The sequence below is a fragment of the Taudactylus pleione genome, unplaced genomic scaffold, assembly GCF_031769625.1.
Source record: "Taudactylus pleione unplaced genomic scaffold, aTauple2 ptg000019l, whole genome shotgun sequence".
NCBI lineage: Eukaryota > Metazoa > Chordata > Amphibia > Anura > Myobatrachidae > Taudactylus > Taudactylus pleione.
Genome location: NW_028284421.1, coordinates 34225960 through 34246424, shown reverse-complemented (window position 1 = coordinate 34246424; position 20465 = coordinate 34225960). Strand labels below are relative to the sequence as shown.

At 46.1% G+C, this 20465-nt stretch overlaps 1 protein-coding gene across 1 annotated transcript in view; it reads right to left on the bottom strand.

Annotated features, from left to right (window-relative positions):
• The window catches only part of SEC11A (SEC11 homolog A, signal peptidase complex subunit), a 71440-nt gene that overhangs the window by 4891 nt on the left and 46084 nt on the right, over positions 1 to 20465 (bottom strand). The window contains exon 5 of the mRNA XM_088446780.1: positions 13572 to 13629. Within this exon, the coding sequence (XP_088302906.1) occupies positions 13572 to 13629 (58 nt within the window). The remainder of the gene's footprint in view (positions 1 to 13571; positions 13630 to 20465) is intronic.

Here is a 20465-nt window from a genome sequence, read left to right as displayed (position 1 = left end):
AACATATAGCCATCTGACACATATATAGTAAATATATTCTTTTTCTCGTGATGCCGGAAGCCAGGTGCGCGTGCTGATCGGGCGGGGAGGAGTGATTGGGACATGGTGGAAGGTATTTATATGTATGTTTTTCCATTGCTATGTTGTATTGTCTTGAGAAAGGAGGCTCGTCTTCCGAAACGTTGACACATTAAAGTTTCTTTTTTACTTCATTGGGAGTCTCTGAGTGCCGCCTGATTCGCTTTTTGCTATATATATATATATATATATATATATATATATATATATATATATATATATACACACACACACACACATACTGGATAAGTTAAGGATATCAAATAGCAGAATATTTGGAAAGCAATAAGCTGATCACAACTAAGGTAAATGAGTAATTCCGCCACAACAATTACCAAACCAGCAGGCTTAAATCCAGGAAATTAAATAGCAGGAGATAGGAGGAGTCAGGCAGAAATTTACCAGTGTTAAGACAGACAAGCCAGCCGATCATCCAGTCTGCATATTAAGAAGCATCAGCACCTCAAGGATATCGAGAAAGCAGCCAAATGAATCCAAGCAACAAAATGGCGGCGAACCTCGTCTTGGGCGCACCCAACGCCGGATCAGACAATATGCAACCACGGAGAGATCAACAGCGGGAAGCGGCAGTAGCAGTCCAGGAGACACCACCGAAGGCAAGTATAAACCCAGTAGGTAATCACGGGAGTCAGGACAGAATCACTCAATCAGGGTAGAGCAGGGCCCAGCTTCACCAATCACAGAGGAGTGTACCGAAATATATCCAGCGGAGAGTCTCCCACAGAGCACAAAGCAGACAGGAGATATTACCCCACGGTAGGAGGCAATCCTTAGAGAAAGCAACCAAATACAGGATATTTTATCAGGATTTCAGCGGGAGAGCCAAGAAGGTGCTGCCTGCTCCTAGCTACTCCAGGCCACGCCCATAGGTAGGTGTTTTAGTGTTATGGTTGATGGATGTACTGTATATGGCTCAATGGGCATAACATTGACTGAAGTTCAAAATCATCATGTTCACAGATGGTGTCTTTTCATGGAATATGTAAATATCACAGTTTGAACTTCTAAAGGGCCCTAGTGGTAGAAAGGATCTTACTTACAAAACCCATGTTGCTGTGTGTAGTCCCCCAAAGGTGAAGGAGTCCGACCAGTATATGCAATAATCAACCCTCAGTGTTACAACAAATAAATAAAAAAAACATGTCTCCAGGAGTGGCAACAAGTATTTTAAACAAGTTTTCAGCTTTCACCTGGAAGAATCACCCTAAAGTTTTCACCTAGAAGAATCATCCTAACGTTTCAGCAACCCTTCTCCACAGGTCAGACCCTTACAAGTGTCTTTTCCAGCTTTAGAAACCTACTATAATGCTTCTATAATTGACCCGTTCCACCACTGAAGATAAAACATAGGTCCATATGGAGGAAGCTACTTTAGGAGGCTACAAACTCTCTTCAGATACAAAAAAGCCTCATGTCCAACTGTATCCAAGGGCACAATATGCCAACATAAAGTGTGGAACACCTGTTCTTGCGTAGCAAAATATCCTTAGCCATCAACATTCTTCCCAATAGAGGCGTTTGCTTCGCTACATAGGCTTAGATATTTGGGAGTGGGCTGAAATTTCAGTTAAGTAACATCTTTAATGTCACCATCCTACACTTATTCACAGACCCATACTCCTCTTTTTACCTCTCCAGGAATGACTTAAAAAAATCCATCACTCTCCCCTGATAAAGACTTCATAGTCTTTAAAAAAAAAAAAAAAATATATGAGATATGGTAAGAACTTACCCTTGTTATCTCTATTTCTACGAAGTCCATAGGGTTCCACAGGATACCTTGGGGTATAGGTGTGACGTCAGTCGCTGGGCACCATAGAGTTAAGCTTTTCAGCCTCCCAGGATGCACTAGGGTCCCCCTCCTATACCCTGCCCCCGAGCCAAGGCACCGCAGTTAGTTATCAAGCCATAGGCCGGAGGAGAAGGAAGAGAGAGAAAAAAGATCTGGACACATACAAGAATCACATTCTCACCAGAGGGAGACGGAAAACCGGTGACCAGAGCAAAGCCCATCTGCAGCACAGGTGCGACAGGGCGGGAGTCCTGTGGAACCCTATGGACTTCGTAGAAATAGAGATAACAAGGGAAAGTTCTTACCATATCTCATATTTTCTACTTCAGGGTCCATAGGGTATCCACAGGATACCTTGGGGATGTCCCAAAGCAGTATCCTTTAAGGGTGGGGACGCTCCTGTGCAGAAAGGAGAATCCGCCGCCCGAAGGAAGCATCCTGAGAGGCGAAGGTGTCAAACCTGTAATACCTCACGAAGGTATGGACAGAGGACCACGTAGCAGCCTTGCAGATCTGAACTGCCGAGGCACCACGTCGAGCTGCCCACGAAGGACCCACAGACCTAGTGGAATGAGCCTTCAGAGAAGGAGGAACCGGTAGGCCTTCATGAAGATAAGCTTCAGAAATAGCCATACGGATCCAGGCTGCCAAAGTTTGCTTTGAAGCAGCCCAACCCTTTTTACGGAAGCCATAGAGGACAAACAAAGCGTCCGACTTCCTAAACGAAGAAGTGCGGTCAACATAAGTCCTTAAGGCCCGCACAACATCCAAAGAGGCCTCACCCACGGAAAGACCCGGTGAGTTAAAGGCCGGAACAACGATTTCCTCATTAACATGAAACTGGGAAACAACTTTGGGAAGAAACTCAGGCCGAGTGCGGAGCACTGCCCTGTTCCCATGAAAAACCAAGAAAGGGGGTCTACAAGAAAGAGCCCCTAACTCAGAAACACGTCTGGCCGAAGCAATATCCAGAAGGAAAACAGTCTTAGCTGTTAGCCATTTAAGATCCACTGAGCCCAGTGGTTCAAACGGCGGTCCTTGGAGAGCCCTCAGGACCACAGCCAAATCCCAAGGCGCCACAGGTGGAACAAAGGGCGGCTGAATGCGGAGAACACCTTCGCACATCCGGGATTGTAGCAATCCTACGGTGAAACCAGACAGACAGGGCCGAAACCTGTACCTTCAAAGAAGCAAGGCGAAGCCCATGATCTAGTCCCGCTTGCAGGAAGGCGAGAATCCGAGACAGACGAAACTCCCGCGGTGCATAACCTCTCGGTCGACACCACTGGAAGAACGTATGCCACACGCGATGGTATATCCTCGCGGAAGACGGTTTCCGAGCTCGTAACATGGTACGCACCACAGAGCTGGAAAACCCCCGGGACCTCAGCATGGCCGTCTCAACAGCCACGCCGTCAAAGACAGCCGAGTCAGGTCCGGGTGAAGGCAAGGACCCTGAGACAGAAGGTCCGGTCGTAGCGGCAACCGCAGAGGACTGTCCACGGACAGACCCTGAAGGTCTGAGAACCAGTGCCATCTGGGCCACGCGGGAGCTATCAACAGGAGCGTCCCTCCTTCCTGTTTGAATTTCCGGATTACCCGTGGAAGAAGGGAGACCGGAGGGAACAGGTATGCGAACCGGAACGTCCACCGGACGGACAGAGCATCCACCAGAGACGCCCCTTCGTCTCTTGTGCGAGACCCATACACCGGCAACTTGTTGTTGTGCCGGGACGCCATGAGGTCGATCTCTGGAAGACCCCACCTGTTCACCAGCAGTTGAAAAACGTCCGGGTGCAGGGACCATTCCCCCGGATGAACGTCCTGGCGACTTAGAAAGTCCGCCTCCCAATTTAGCACTCCCGGGATGAAGACCGCTGATATGGCCGGAAGATTGCGCTCCGCCCAAACCAGGATCCGAGAGACCTCTACGAGAGCCGCCCGACTGAGAGTTCCTCCTTGCCTGTTTATGTAGGCCACGGTGGTAGCATTGTCCGACAGGACCTGCACCGGGTGACCCTGGAGAAACCGATGGGCCTGCTGGAGAGCATTGAAGACCGCACGGAGTTCCAAGATATTTATTGGAAGCTCCGCTTCTGTCGGCGTCCACCTGCCCTGGAACAAGTGTGGACCCGAAACTGCTCCCCAGCCCCGAAGACTGGCGTCCGTTGTCAACAGGACCCAATTTGGAACCCAGAACGGACGTCCCTTGTTGAGGTGGGTCGTCTGTAACCACCACGCAAGGGACAGGCGAACCTCCGGGGTGATCACAATCGTCTGGGACTTCAGAGACTGAGGCAGCCCGTTCCACTTGGACAGGATCAGGTGCTGCAGAGGTCTGGAGTGAAACTGGGCGTATTCCACCATGTCGAACACCGACACCATGGAGCCCTGTAACCTCATCGCCGAGTGTAGGGACACCCGGCGGCTGTGCAGACAACTGCGCACCCTTGACTGTAAAGCAGAGATCTTGTCCTCCGTCACGAAGATCCTTTGCTGTCCCGAGTCCAATAAGGCTCCAAGATGCAGAATCCTCCGAGACGGGATTAGAGTGGACTTCTGCCAGTTGATTAGCCAGCCGTGCCGTTGCAGCAGTGCAATGGTCAGGTCCAAGTGGCGTAACAGGAGCTCTGGAGATCCTGCCACCAATAACAGGTCGTCCAAGTACGGCAACATGCGGACTCCCTGCAGCCGCAGAGAAGCCGCCATGACCGCCATCACCTTGGTGAAAACACGTGGTGCTGTCGCCAGGCCAAAAGGTAACGCCCGAAACTGGAAGTGGTCGCTGCGTATTGCAAACCTGAGGAACTGTTGATGGCGCACAAGAATAGGGACATGCAGGTAAGCGTCCTGTATGTCCAATGGCACCATGTAGTCCCCAGGTTCCAGCGCCAGAATGATGGACCGTAGGGTCTCCATCCGAAACTTCGGAACCCGCAAAGACTTGAGTGCTTTGAGGTTGAGAATCGGACGATACGACCCATTGGGTTTCTGTACCAAAAATAGATTTGAATAGAAACCCTGGCCCCTCTGGGAGAATGGAACAGGCACTATAACTCCAGCCTGGAGCATAGTGTGCAATACCTTCCGCAGCTCCGTAGCCTTGTTCCGGTCTGATGGTAGACCCGTGGTGAAGAATCGAGCCGGGGGTCTGTGCCGGAAGGAGAGGGCGTATCCGTGGGAAACCACCTCCAGAACCCAAGTGTCTGTCGTAGTGGCCGACCAACACTGGGCGAACTGCAGCAGGCGGCCTCCCACCCTGGGATCCCCCAAAGGGAGGCCCGGACCGTCAGGCCGCAGGCTTGTCATCTGGCTTGGGGGCCGGACGTCTGGTACTCCATGCCTGCTTCCGGGGCTTGGCCGATTTCTTAGGGCCAGCCTGTCCAGGAAACGACTGTGGTTTGGGCCTGCCCTGGGCCCTAGATGACCGAAAGGACGATGGTCCAGAACCAGAAGGAGCAGCGGCCGACGGGAGACAAGCCGATTTGGCTGCCGCCAGCATGGCCACAATCTTATCCAGATCCGGACCGAAGAGAACTTCTCCGGTAAACGGCAACGCCTCCAGACCCTTTTTGGAATCTGCGTCCGCCTTCCAGGATCGCAGCCACAAGGTGCGACGAGCAGCCACCGCTGCTGAAGAAATTCTAGACACCAGAGTACTAATGTCTAGGGCCGCCTCGTTGATATAAGTGGCCGAATCACGGAGATTACCAATCAACTCCGCCTGTTCGGCCGGACAGTCGGAATCAAAAGAAGCCTCTAATGAATCCGCCCAGCGCTCCATCGCTCTGGCAACCCAGCAAATGGCCATAGCCGGCCGTGCTGCCCCCCCCCGCAAGGGAATAAGCGGACTTCAGGCAGATCTCCACCTTGCGGTCCGTAGCATCCTTAAGGGAGGACATAGATGGCATCGGCAATGTGGCACTACGGACAAGACGGGTCACGTGAGAATCCACCTGTGGAGGGGATTCCCACTTTGCAAAATAATTATCCGCGAACGGATAAGCCACCGCCAGGCGTCTCTGCGGCTGGTATCTTTTGCCAGGCTGTTTCCACGCCTCCTCTAAATGGTCCACCAACTGACCCAAAAGAGGAAAGACTGTGGCATCGCCCTTCACATCTTTAAAAAAGGCATACTTCGATTTAGCCGCTGGGGGAACTTCGTCCTCAATCACCAAGGCTGTGCGGACCGCCCGAATAAGTCCAGGAATATATACTTTGGACTTAGCATCAGCGTCCTTAGTATGGAGAGGTTCCTGATCGTAAGGATCCAGAATCTCCCCCATCATCAGACGTCCCCTCGTCATCCTCATAAAAAGCCGACAGACGCCACCGGCCGTTTATGCGGCCGCATCACGGACTCCCCTTGCAACACATGCGACAAGTGCTGTACAGAACTTGTCAGGGAGTTAACCCACGCTGGCTACTGAGAAACCGGGAGCGGGGAAATAGGGAGACTGTGGGGTACCACCAAATATCGTGGGAAACCCTGCATGGGTGACGACACCACTGACTGCTGGGATAATCCCATCGGTGTAAACGCGGGCTGCGGAGCTAACTGGCCCACTAAAGCTGTAAGCGCCTGAGCGAAACAAGCCCAGGGCGGCTCCTGTACCGGTGCTGTAACCGTAAGAGGCCGCGCCATGGACAAACACTGCCGGCAAAGGCCCTCCGCGCTACCCTCCCCCTCCGCTAACGGTACTTTACACGTAGTACACTGTAGCCGGAGGGGAAAATCACTTTCGGACATGATGGCACCACGTATGTGACCTCTCTCACCAATTATATCTTAAATAGGCGAGAGACCCCCTGCAGCACCGCACCGCAAGGGCTTAGCAGAAAGAACAGGGACAGTAATAAAGCTGACAGTTTAGAGAAAAGTTACAGGCAGCAGCGCTAGCACAGTCACATACAATGCAAAGAAAATCAATTCCTGCACTAACAGCGCTGATCACAACTACGCAGACACAAGGCCTGGTAGGACACAGCGCTGCATACACAGACCTGACCACAGCGGAGGAGAGGTATGCGGGGGACCCAGACCACGATGCTTCCTTCCAGGCTTCCAGCAGCGTTCACCATGCGTTCTGGAGAAGATGGCCGCCGAGGAGCAGAGAGGAGGCTGGCCTGGGGGAGGAGCGCTGCCACAGAACCAGTCGGCAGCGTGCAGAGGGGGCTGTGTGCAGCGGGGGAGGCGCCGGCTGTGAGACAGGGAAGGCGTGCTCCCCTGGCATGCATTTAACCCCTGGGACGCCGCAGCGCTACCGCTCTGCTGCGGTCCGCTGTCCCAGGGGGTAGTGGAAAGCGCAGGTTGGTCGCCTGGCTCCACGCTGCAGCCAGTCCCCAGGGAGCCCCCTGCCTGGGGACTTAGGACCATGTGACCAGCGGGGACCAACCGCGAGACCCCGCTGCTTACCTTTGTCCCCCTTGGATCCGGCCATGGTCCGGAACATCTGGGGTCACCGCTAGCTGTGACCCCAGATGCTCACCAGCATCCCCGGATCGGTACCGGCGTTCTGGTACCGGCGGGGGTGTAGGGAAGACAGAATGGACGTCAGGACTGACTGTCCATGCTGTACATCCAGATGTGCAGCCACAGCTGCACTGAAGAAAGCTTCAGGGGCTCTTCTAGCCCCCACTCCGACAGGTGCACCCGACTCCGGCCGGGCACCAAACTAAACTGAGGTACCTTGGCTCGGGGGCGGGGTATAGGAGGGGGACCCTAGTGCATCCTGGGAGGCTGAAAAGCTTAACTCTATGGTGCCCAGCGACTGACGTCACACCTATAACCCAAGGTATCCTGTGGATACCCTATGGACTCTGAAGTAGAAAAAATAATTATAATCACCCAGCATTTAGGACACTAGCCCCAATTCATTAATAAAAATTTTACTTGAATTGTTCTCCTTTGTGAAAAGCTATTTTGCCCAGCGCATGGTTGGCTCACTGCATTATTGAAGCTATTTTTTATTTAAAACCTTAGTCCTCTCTGCTGCAGATTATGTTGAAAAAGACAATCCCATGCATTCTAATTATATCCAAGTGAAACATGGGTTAGGAACAGCCAAACTCTGCTACGAGGGTGAGGTTGTGGAAGACAGTTACATGTCACAGGTCAAACACCATGGCAAGACTGAGCACAGCAACAAGACACAAAGTCTCTCCCAGGTAAAGATTTCAAAGCAGACTGGGGCAGCGGTCGGCAAAGAAAACTTAGTGCATCAGATGAAAGATGACATACTTATTTCTCTTTGAGATGCAGTGCCATCAGCTCTGGCCAGAAGTGGTCTTCATGGAAGAACTGCGGCCAAAAAGCCATGCCTTCAACGTGGAAACAAGGCCAAGCGACTCAACTATACATAAACACATAGGAACTGGGGAGCAGAAAAATGGCAGCAGATGCTCTGAACTGATGAGTCAAAATTTGAAATATTTGGCTGTAACAGAAGGCAGTTTGTTTGCTGAAGGGCTGGCAATTGGTACAATGAGTGTCTGCAGACAACAGTGAAGCATGGTTTAGGTTCCTTGCAAGTTTGGGGCTGCAAAATGGAGTTGGGAATTTGGTCAGGATTAATGGTGTCCTCAATGGTGACAAATATAGGTAGGTACTTATCCATTCATGCAGTAACATCAGGAAGGTGTCTGATTGGCTCCAAATGTATTCTACAGCAGGACAACCACCCCAAACATAAAGCCGGTCATTAAGAACTATCTTCAGCGTAAAGAAGAACAAGGAGTCCTGGAAATTATGATATCGCCCCCACAGAGCCCTGAGCTCAACATCATTGAGTCTGTCTGGGATTACATGAAGAGCATTCTTATTTTGCAGCATTTTTTTTCACTCCTGCCTAAAACTTTTGCACAGTACTGTATAATGCTCTGCAGTATTTAAGATTTTCATACAAACCAGACCTCACTTTGCTCACACACAAAATGTTCCCTCATATAGGTCATTTCCTAATGCTGACTAGGCCTCGAACATTGCTTGAGGCCTGGAAAATCTAATTTTATTCCAGCCACAGGGAAAATCATTAGTGGAGTCATCTTTTGCAATTCTATTGACACCCTGTCTATTCTTCCTCTCCCTATCTTTACTGGTGGAATGTTTTGGAGAATTTTGACCCCATCCGACACAAATTCATTCAAAAAAACTCACTGACATGCACTATATGGCAATATCAAGACAAGTGATAGGGGAATGAAAAAAGTAGCTTCATAACCAGTTTTAGAATAGTTCCATATGTCACAAGAGAAAGCAACATGGTGGGTGCACCAGACAGATGTAGAAGGGAACAGGATACAAACAAATGGACAAGGAGCAACTGCATTGTGGCATGGAACAAACGTTGGATCAACCCAAATTGGAGGCTTGGCTCCATCTAAATGGGAGATTTGATACATACAAGTTTGCCAATTTGCACTCACAATTTTATGATTCCTTATCATACAGAATCTTGTACATGCAAAAGGCCCCAAATAATCTAACATTTAACTTTTTTGAGTAGAGCTGCCAAAAGCTTTTCAAAATTCCGGTGTATACATGTAAAACAGTGATCGTGATTGTATGACCTCAACATGAAATATGAGGTTAAGATACATATTCATGTATACACAACTCCATTTCTAGAGTTTCACTGACGCTATACACTTGAAAGCTTTTGTCCACTCTTGCGTTGGTGCATGTGTAGCTTTTGATACAGACCAGGCATCCTGCAGTGCATTACAGAACAGTTTGCCCTGGATGAAAAACACTATCCGATCTTTCCCTACTTGAAATAAAAAGCATGGATACGCTTTATACCTCTTGATTTCGGTTTTGATCACAAAGCCTTTAAATCTCTGCTTCCTATTACTTATCCTCACATTTCAGCGAAAGCAAAGGACCTTTCATGTTAATGGTATTTGTTACGTGCTGTTAATGTTGCCTCATTACAATAATTTGTGGTACCCAGCATAATTATAACGACTCCTAATACTTAAAATAAGATTTCTACTAGAAAACAGCAGCTGGAAGCGTTAGACATGTCACATTGTAGTCATGTTGAGAATATTAAACTTGATCAACATCTATAACCATAGAAATACACTGCAAATTGGAATAACTAAGGCATGTCAGATATTCAGTCATAAATACCATTTCAGGAATCAGGAGTTGTTCCAAGGTACATGAAAATAATGTTAATTTGGCAATATCATTTATTTCTTTTTGTAGTTTCACTTTAAATATCAAGCAGCGTTTATCAAGAACAGTTAACTTAAATAAGGTCCATTGCTTTCCTGAAATTAGATAAGTAACAGGAGATAGGCAAACTCCTATTTTACCATTTATAAATAGTGACAAACTGTTTATTTAAAAGAGCAATACATTGCATGACCATATAGTGACTGCGCTAAGCAAAAACAAATTGTGGGTCCCAGGGACCCTTACTTTAACAATTTGGGGTCCTACTACACTGTTTATGGTTTCCAATCACAAATTATGGGGGGGAGGGGGGGATAAGTGCTGGCAGCAGTTGGGACAGTGCTGAGGGCAGGTAGTAGCTGGGGTAAAGGGGGTTAAGGTCAAGCAGCAGTTGGGGTAAAGCTGGGTGCAAAGGCAGGAATAAGTTGAACTGGGGTTAGAGAGGAGTAAGGGCCGGCTGAGCTGGGGCTAGAGAGGAGTAAGGGCAGGCAGAGCTGGGGCTAGAGAGGAGTAAGGGCAGGCAGAGCTTGAGGTAGGGAGGGTGTAAGTTCAGACAGCAGTTGCGACAGTGCTGGGTGTAAAGATAGGGCAAGAGTAGATGGCAGTATGTGTGCAGAGGGCATCTGTGCAGTATGTATGCGTACAGTGGGTATGTGTTCAGTATGTATGTGTGCAGTGGACCTGAGGCCTACTAGGACATTTTCCAACCCCCCCCCCCCCCCTCCCACATCTGACAGGACCACTGTAAATGACCTCCTCAGTGATCCTAAACCCAGGAGCTGCACAGTGCCCCACCACTACTCGCAGACACACAACTCCCCACTCAGGTCTTGTACTTACTGAGAGCTGCCTCTTCCTCAGCGCCAGAGTAGTGTGCGGCATCCCGGTGACAGCAGGCGGCAGTGTGATCGACTCATAGTAGCAGCAGCCCTTACCCTTCCCTTCGGTACCCAGAGGAGCGGTGGAAGTGTGGGGGAGAGAGTCTGCAGGCTCGGGGATAATTGGCAGCCCCGCCTTCCTCAAGGCAGTGGGGGCTGACCATACTCAGAGATCCATGAGAAGACAGGCGAGCGAGCCCAGCGGCGTCACATGACCAGGAGGCAGAGGTTTCAGGTGGCTATTGGATAAGGAGATGCTGTCGGCCTCAGTGATTGATTGGGGACGCGGGGACTGGAGACGCTGAAGATAATACTGACCAGCTGCAACACAGTGACTCCCTGACAGTTTGTAGCATGTAAATACGCACTATAGCGTGTATTTTGCGATCACTGACCATAGTATAAATTGTGTATACAATTGTTTTGTAGCATGCTAATTTCCTATTTTGAAAGATATGAAATGTGCAGAGACAGGTCATTGGGAACAAGTGTGTCCTAACTTAATTTTAAATTTCAGTGTAAAACAAAGCTGCCCAAAATCTGTTCACTATATGCAAAATTGGACAATATTTCCCCTGCATGCAAATAAATAAATGTGTTTGTACCCCTTGCAATGCAAAAGTTTGTTCAATAAGCAAACCAAGTTTTGGAACAAAAGAAAATGTTTTTGAAAGTAAAAATGCTGTTTTGGGGAGAGTTCGATAGTGCTATGTACCAGCCATGCTCTCCAGTTTTGTAGACATCTCTTGTGCTCATGGGAAGTAAATGGAAAGAAGCATAAACATTGCTGCCTGCTTGAATTAGGCTATCAATAGGAGATACATTTATTAAGTGGTGCTTGTCACAGAGCCTTCGGCGGCTGGATTTAATGGAAGTAAAATATTAAATACAAAAAAAAATCTGGTTTTGTATTTAATATAATTGCCCAGTTGTTGTATATCTGACAGTTTTGTTGGTAATTCTCACAAATCTCATGCCAAACAATGCTGTTTTAATAGAGCATTGTTTGGCATGAGATTTGATACAATTACTAACACAACTGCCATGTTTACATAATAATTGGATTCTAACAATAATAACCGGATGTTAAGTGCAAATGAATAAAGATACAAATCCAAGCATCTGTTAATATAGCTGGACTAATATACTAAAGCTAAGTGTTGCCACATAATATTATCTGATCGACCCTACAGCCGTGGCCAAAAGTTGAGAATGACAAGTATTGGTTTTCACAAAGTTTGCTACTTCAGTGTTTTTAGACCTTTATGTCAGATGTTACTAATACTATGGTATACTGAAGTAAAATTACAAGCATTTCATAAGTGTCAAACGCTTTTATTGACAATTACATTAAGTTTATGCAAAGTCAATATTTGCAGTGTTGACCCTTCTTTTTCAAGACCTCTGCAATTCGCCCTGGCATGCTACCAATCAACTTCTGGGTGACATACTGAGTAATGGCCGCCCATTCTTGCCTTTTTCGCTTGTTTTTGCCTATAGAGTTTTCGCCTAGGCGAAAACTCCTGGGAATTGAATATGGAAATACTTTGAAAACAGGCGAAAAGTGCAAATCGGCGAAAACTTCTCCAAACTGCACTTTTCGCGGCTAATTGAATTCCGCCCATTAGGCTACACTTCCGACTGCCACCTCACCTACACTATGGTCACCCCTTCGTACTCCCGCATCCAAGATCAAGATCCAGTCTACTCTAGTACTCATTCCCACACTCTGCCAGTCTTTCTTCAGTCTCCACACCATCAAATGAACCCTTAAGACTCACACCCTTTCATCAGTCCTCTCCTCTGACCAATCAGCTATCCTTTCTTCCAGTTCACCCTTCTTGCTAGACCCCTCCCAATTGGTCTGTAAACAATCACGGACTCCTTCCCTTTTTGCCCCCCACCCTTTCACCACGAGCGACTTAGCCTGTCCTTCCACCAACTTACAAATACAGACTCAGTAAGTCTTGCTTGTTTTGCTACCAAACCCCCCCCCATGCACGCGCACACACTTTCCATCATTGCTTGATTATACAACCAATTGTTAATCTCTGTAGCCCACCCTCTACCTTCCCCACAACCCTGCCTTAGGTTAACTATACACACAGTAATGCAACCATTGTATTTATTTAAATTGCAGATACATTGTGGAGCCTATAGATAATAATCCCTCATACACTGCTATATCACAGCAAATATCAGTAGATTAAAAAACTGCAATTCCGAAAAATTATTCTCTATATGGCCAAATAGAAAAATCCTCCTTATCCATCTATGTATTGCCATTTTTACATTACCGTTTATATAATACAAACACATTTCACAGCACTGATATCAATCCCTGCCAAACTGGAACATAGGCTAAACTCCCTTACATCCAAACACAGGCCATTGTGGGAGGAAGCCAGAGCACATGGAGAAAACCAAAGTATACCAACTCTACACATCTTCTCAATACTGTAGTTGTAAATCACAATAATTATTTTTATGTAGTTTTAAACACCTAGCTGCCCCACCTACAGCAGAAATGATCAGCTCTTACAATATACAAAATAAACAGGTTACTGTACACAGCCTACGATGGAGGGCTATGATATTTCAATAAGTAAAAAATGCTCACCTTAAATTTGGGGTAGTCATTCATCAGGATTGTGACGATTCCAATATAGGGTACAAATCTAAAATGTAAAGAATTAAAATACATAAAAATATGACAAAAAAAACTTTCAGGATTTAACTTGCATGTCCACAGCAGTACATACAAACTCATCTCTTGCAGATGCACTTCTAAAAATCACTTAAAGTATTTAGAAACATGTGGATTTTTTTTTTCTTTTTTAGAGGCGCTAAAAAGCACTGTGAAACTGGATACAAAACACGGATACCTTGGAGATAATTAGTACAGGTTGAGTCTCCCATATCCAAATATTCCGAAATACGGAATATTTTTAGCATGACTGAGAAAGTGAAACCTTTGTTTTCTGATGGTTCAATGTACACAAACTTAGTTTAAAGCACAAATTGTTAAAAATATAGTATAAAATAACCTTCAGGCTGTGTGTATAAGGTGTATATGAAACAAATTAATTTCATGTATGTACACGAACCTTTTTTGATGCCCAAAATTATTGAAAATATAGTATAAAATGACCTGCAGGCTGTGTGTATAAGGTGTATATAAAACATAAATGCATTCTGTGTGTATATTTGGGTCCCATTCCCAAGATATTTAATTATTTTATGCAAATATTCCAAAATACGGAATATTCCGATATCCAAAGTACCCCTGGTCCCAAGCATTTTGGATATGGGAGACTACCTGTACTACAGGATGAATCTCCCATATCCAAAATAGAGATATTTTTTGCATGACTGAAGTAGTGATACCTTTGCTTTCTGATGGTTCTATGTACACAAACCTTGTTTTAAGGCACAAATTGAAAATATTGAATAAAAATTACCTTCAGACTGGGGGCCTGTTTCATTACGGATCGATATTGCTAATGCATACACAGACGGGCGATTGTTGCGTACTGCGCATGTATCGCAGTGCGCGAAGGCACCACTGCGATTACGGAGACCACGCAGAGCCATCGCAGAGTGGTTGACAGACAGTGGCCGTTTGCGGGCAGTGAGAAGTGCAGGCGCGCCTGACCGTTTGAACGTTGATACATGGGCGTGCATAAATTAGCTATTGCGACTGCATACGCAGCTTGATTACTCACTGCGTGCAACGAGGTTAGCAATTTCTAAGGTCAGACCTGCTGTAATTCTGTGTAAGGCGCCGATGGTACTCAATGTTACCAATGTTTATGGAGTTTTGCAAGGTATTACGGATATAAGATAGCGCTAATAGGAGCAGTGGGCGTCTCCATGCTGGCAGTGCGACGGCATTGTGATTGCCATCATTAGCATATTTTTGCAGCAGACCTGCGTGCGTTTACGGAGCTGCGATCGTAATAGCGATCCGTAATGAATCAGGCCCTGTGTGTATAAGGTGTATATGAAACAAATATTTCTGTGTTAGACTTGGATCCTATCCCCTAGAAATCTCATGGTATGCCGATATTCCAAAATACGGAAAAATCAGATATCCAAAATACTTCTGGTCTCAAGCATTTTGCATATGGGAGACTCAACCTGTAAGGCCATATCCATGAAACTATTTACACATTAAAATATTCCTTTTACCTCCAACAGCAAAGACTAAATAGAAGATGAATCAAGAGGAGATTATATATGTTGGCTGTACACATCACAATGCAAGTTTTCTGTACAATCGTTGATGAGAATCTATGCCAACAGGCTAAGGTAACATGTCAGGTGAGGAGAACAAGTTTATTGCACATTTGGAATGCAGTAATTTTCAAATAAAATTTGTCATACCAGATTAAATTCCTGGGCTAATGCATAGTTGGACGTATGCCTGTACAGTGGAGTCACTAAGGGGGTGCGGGCGTCATCCTCAGTGACAGGAGCAGGGTGCTGCAGTGTCACATTCTCCTGTAGCACTCGCACCCTGTCACAGAGGAGCAGCAGAAAGTGCAGGCACAGTCTCCCGTGACAGCCCAGCATGTCCTGGCATGCTGGGCACGCCCCCAGAGTGACGCTATCGGGAGATGCAATGCCACACCCCCTATATAATAGACCACGCACCCTATTCGGATATAGGGGAGATTTAGAGCGCGTACCTTATGTCACCAGACCAAGTGCAGACTCTGTGTCTGTATGCTATTGTAAAATATAAATTTGTACTGTGCATGCCCACAAGTCTACGTTTGTACACAGATGACACATGCAACTCCTTAAGCCAGTGGTTCCAAAACACGGTCAAGACTCCCCAACAGTTCAGTTTTTAGAGATATCCATGGCTGAGCACAGGTAACTTAATTATTACCTCAGTCAATTTGATTTAACCACCTGTGCTCAACCATGGATCTCTCTAAAACCTGAACTGCTGGGGAGCCTTGAGGACAGAGTTTGAGAACCTCTGCCTTAACCATTGATAGGTGAGAGTGAGAGCGTGAAGGGATGCACAAAAGACTGCATACAGTATACATTTGTATTCTCTAAAAGTAATAACATATGTCGTGTATATGTGCAGAAATGCACAACATGTTTAATAGAACTAATGCCATCTCAGTGCTATGTTAAAGAAGAAAATTGCATTTCTGGGATACATTACAAGAACTATTCTTATGCTGGGCATACACTCTGCAATTATCGGGATGATCCGCTAGATATATGCGGATCGCCCCAATAATTGTAGTGTGTGTGGCCGACCGAGTGTTAATATCGATCAGTTGGGAATGCCGGATCGTCCAGCATGCCCGTCAAATGCAATATCTGCAAGGTAAAATGTCGGCAGCATCGGGCAGTGTATGCCCAGCCGTGATTGTCAGACTGAGATTTCCCCTGTTCCTTCCTATAAAATGAACAAGAAAGCGTCTCGTCTCCCGAGGGCGGAGCGCAGAAATCGGGGCCAATACACAGACATCACACAGTGTATGCCCACAAAATATCTGCAGGCTGCCAGGCATTTTATCTGGCAATGTATGCCATGCATTAGGCACAAGGCAATAATTCGGTTAGAAGATACATTAGTACACCAACACTTCTTTTTTAGTGATGTGATATAGAAGGGGACGACTAGAAGTAATAATAAAGGTTCAAAAACAGTGAAGAGTTTTAAAAACCAGACATTGTTTGGGGATCAGGTTACTGAAACTTTTTTGTACCGGCATCATCTCGTAGGATTAATTATCAGATATTCATCGATCCCAATTATTAATTTGGATCACTAAATATAGACAGACACTGAGTTAATAAATGAATGTCTAAGGCTCATGTACATCCAATTAAGAAAACATACAGGACTGCAGCCTGAGCAACCAACGTAGGATGACTGTGATTTCTGTCCAACGCTTGTTCACCACCAATCAAGGTTATCCGAATATCATTATGATACACACTATTGTCACACCTTTTTTCTCACACATATTCCAGGATACCCATTTGGAGAAACAATTAATCATTCAAAGGAAGGTGAGCACAGGGACAAACCGCCCCCCAAACCGACAGAGATCCTGCCAGTAGCATATGCTTGTCTCGAAGATTAAGCCATGCACATATAAGTACACACAGTCGTAGAGTGAAACTGCGAATGGCTTATTAGTTATGGTTCCTATCCTGAGGGAAACTTCAGAGGGAACAAGCTAATGGATGGTTCGATTAGTCTTTCGCCCCTTTACCCAGGTCGGATAACTCCACCCACACACCGACTATTTGAAAAGCCCTGTTGAAAAGCCCCAACTGTTCCTAGGCCCACATCCTTTTTCTCGCTTGCTTCCTACCTGCTAAAAAAAAAAAAAAAAAAAAAAAAACTGTCCCAACCTTCTAGCCTTCCCAAGGATCATATGATGTAAAAATGTACGCAACAGCAGTCCTTACATTGATCTGTTTTATATGAAGATGCTGCTTGGCATTTATATTTTTTACTTTAGATCATGTTCCATAGTATGGATTACTGAATATATAAATGACACCTAATTCCCCCAAAAATTAGCACAATGAAAATAAATGCTGAAATTATAGGTAAGTTGACCACAGCAGCGGTGTGTTTGATGTATTTTCACAGGAAAAGCGTTAATTGAACACCAGTCAACAAATGTTGTATAATAAAACACACAAAAAAAAAGAAGGGAGGTTCTCAGGTATAAGTACCAAGGCCGACCATGGATAGATGGGAATACTGAACAAATACATCCTGATCCGCCTGTAGGACTCTGGGGATCAGAGTATGCTTTGTATTCATGTCTTTGCCTCAGCAGATGATGCAAGCAAGAAATGTTCTTGTATTTGTGTGAGAATTATTCATGGTGTGTTAATGATGCGAGTCACTGACAGTGACCTACGGATGTCTCAGTGTAGAACTGATAATAAATACGAAGCTCATTCCATACAGATTGTATATGTCAGACGCATTCTAACAGTATTCCATGGAACAGAATGAGTAACATTAGGGGGTCAAGAAACAGAATCTCTGTACACAATGAGAATTCAAACTACTGTTTAATATACAAAGAGCTGTACTGACAAACATAAAGTCAATAATTCTGTGTTCTGGAGGCAGAATAACTAGCCATGGAAGGTATTGTAGTAGTAGTTCTGGTCAGATTAATTTTACCAGCATATAATACATATACACCCAGATGGATAGAATACAAATGTAGTGCAGAAATATAATTAAGTGTCCCTTTGTGGGTATTTACTGTGTAGGTGTTTGATGACTTGCTGTAACTGGGTAGCAGACTCCCTCCTTTCAATCATTTAGCTGCAATTAAACGGTCAGTGGCCAGAAGTACAATTAGCATTTGCTCACACACTCACAGGTAAGGTAGTAATCTGCAACCAGTTAGATTCACTTCATTAACACTGTACATCAATAAGAAACAGGGTGACCTGCAGGCAGAAATTTGGCAGAACACAGACAAGCTGCAGCTGAATCACAACTGTGTACTGGAGAAAATCCAGCACACCCACTGTAAAGTTGCAGTATGGAGAACCAGTATGCTGTACTTTCTGAATCACTCCTTATTATCTGCATCGTGACCTGCCATAGTAATCAACCTACTGCAAAGAAAATACAATGCGACTGCAGACGGAACGCACTGGTCCATCTGTCTGGTCTATTATGTGTGTTTGGGGACGTTTTTATTTTATAGAATATTTTATTATTATGATACAAGCGGACCGGCACTCCTCTGTTTAAAAAAACAACTTGCTCCGGTGCCCTCAGAATGAAGGAACATGCAGAAGAGCAAAATGACTGCGGCACTCGGAGACTGATGTGCAAAAAAATGTATTGAAAGTTGTTACAAATATTTGTAACAACTTTCAAAACATATTTTGCACATCAGTCTCCGAGTGCCGCAGTCATTTTGCTCATATATATATATATATATATATATATATATACATACATACATACACACACAGTCGTGCCCTTATATTACGGCTGCATCTACAAAAATGGATTTCTCCATAGAGAATTCTGGAGGGGGGGCAGGTTGTTCAAGGGGCTACACGTCAAAAGCTATTAGAGGTACGGATCTGAAATTTGGCATGGCCGGGTAGCACTGTCACTGGGTGCTGCATGCCAAATTTCAGGACAAAAACATAAAAATGAGGATTTGGGAGTAATCTAAAGCTTCAACTGTCACTTTTTTCTGACATTCTCAATTAGGAACCCTTTTCTACTATAGTCTATGGGGGATTTTTGGGAAGGCATAACTCAGGGTAGGGGTGGAATTTAGACTTGGGGTTTGTTTTATTAGGTAGCTATTGTGCCAGGGTACGTGCTTTTGGGGTTCAGGTAAATTAGAAAGTTACAGTTTTTAAACTATTACCTCAAGAATGCGCCATTGCAGAGATAGGACTTTTCAACTTGTTGCGCAGCCTCAGTAGGAGCCTCCAGCAGGTGTAGTCATAGTGGCTTCACTTGGGTGCAGCAAGATGGGCGTCGTTTGTGGGCGGTAGCGGGGGCAGGAAGCCGGCGTTTGATGCGGCCGGGATGCGGGGGAGAGGGGGTAGGGGCTAGAGGGCATTAGCTGCGGCCGGGAACCAGAGACTGTAGCGGCAGTGCGGGCGGTGGTGGTGCAGGCGTTAGGGCCCGGGGGAGGTAGCAGCACACAGATGCAGGCTCGGATCTGAAAATTCAGTGATACCTGCATCTGTGTTTAAAAAAAACAAACACAGAAGCACGGACGGGTCAGTGAGACGGGGAGGCGATGCCACAGCCAGGGGAGCCCCGTCACTGGGCACTCCAGCAGGAGCATCACCCCTGACCGCTAGTCAGCCCAGGCCGGGGTTCCCTGGGTAGTTGGAGACCCCTCCAATAAAGGGGCCCCCCTCTCAAATGCACCCCAGGCCCAGGCTGATAGCCCGGGGCTATTCCCGGCACCCCTGGGCGGTGGGTGCCGGGTTGAATTAAAAATATTGTCTATTGCTGTGGTACTACAGTTCCCAGCAAGCTTCCCCCGCATGCTGGCACTTGGAGAACCACAAGTATCAGCATGCGGGGCATTACGGGTATGCTGGTAGCTGTAGCTACACAACAAAAGCAATATTAAAAAAACACAACACACTGTAGAAAAGTATAATTTTATTAAAACATACATGCACACACACACACACACACACACACACACACACACACACGTACTCACACATGCATACACACTATCTCACATACTCACCTATGTATCACTGAAGCCAATCTGTCCTCTTCTCCAGTAGGTAATCCAATGGTGTACCTGTAATAAAAAATTTCATACTCAACTCCTCCTTTGCGTGGATCTGTCCTCTTTGTTCCAAAGTAGGAAAATCCTGGATCTTGGCAAAAAAAACCCCCCACGAATTACCCGAGCCCACGGACATTAGTAGTACTACCCGAATGACAGCTCCGCTGCGGGATTTCTGTCCAGAAATGCCGGTGAGGAGTGCCAATTGGCTG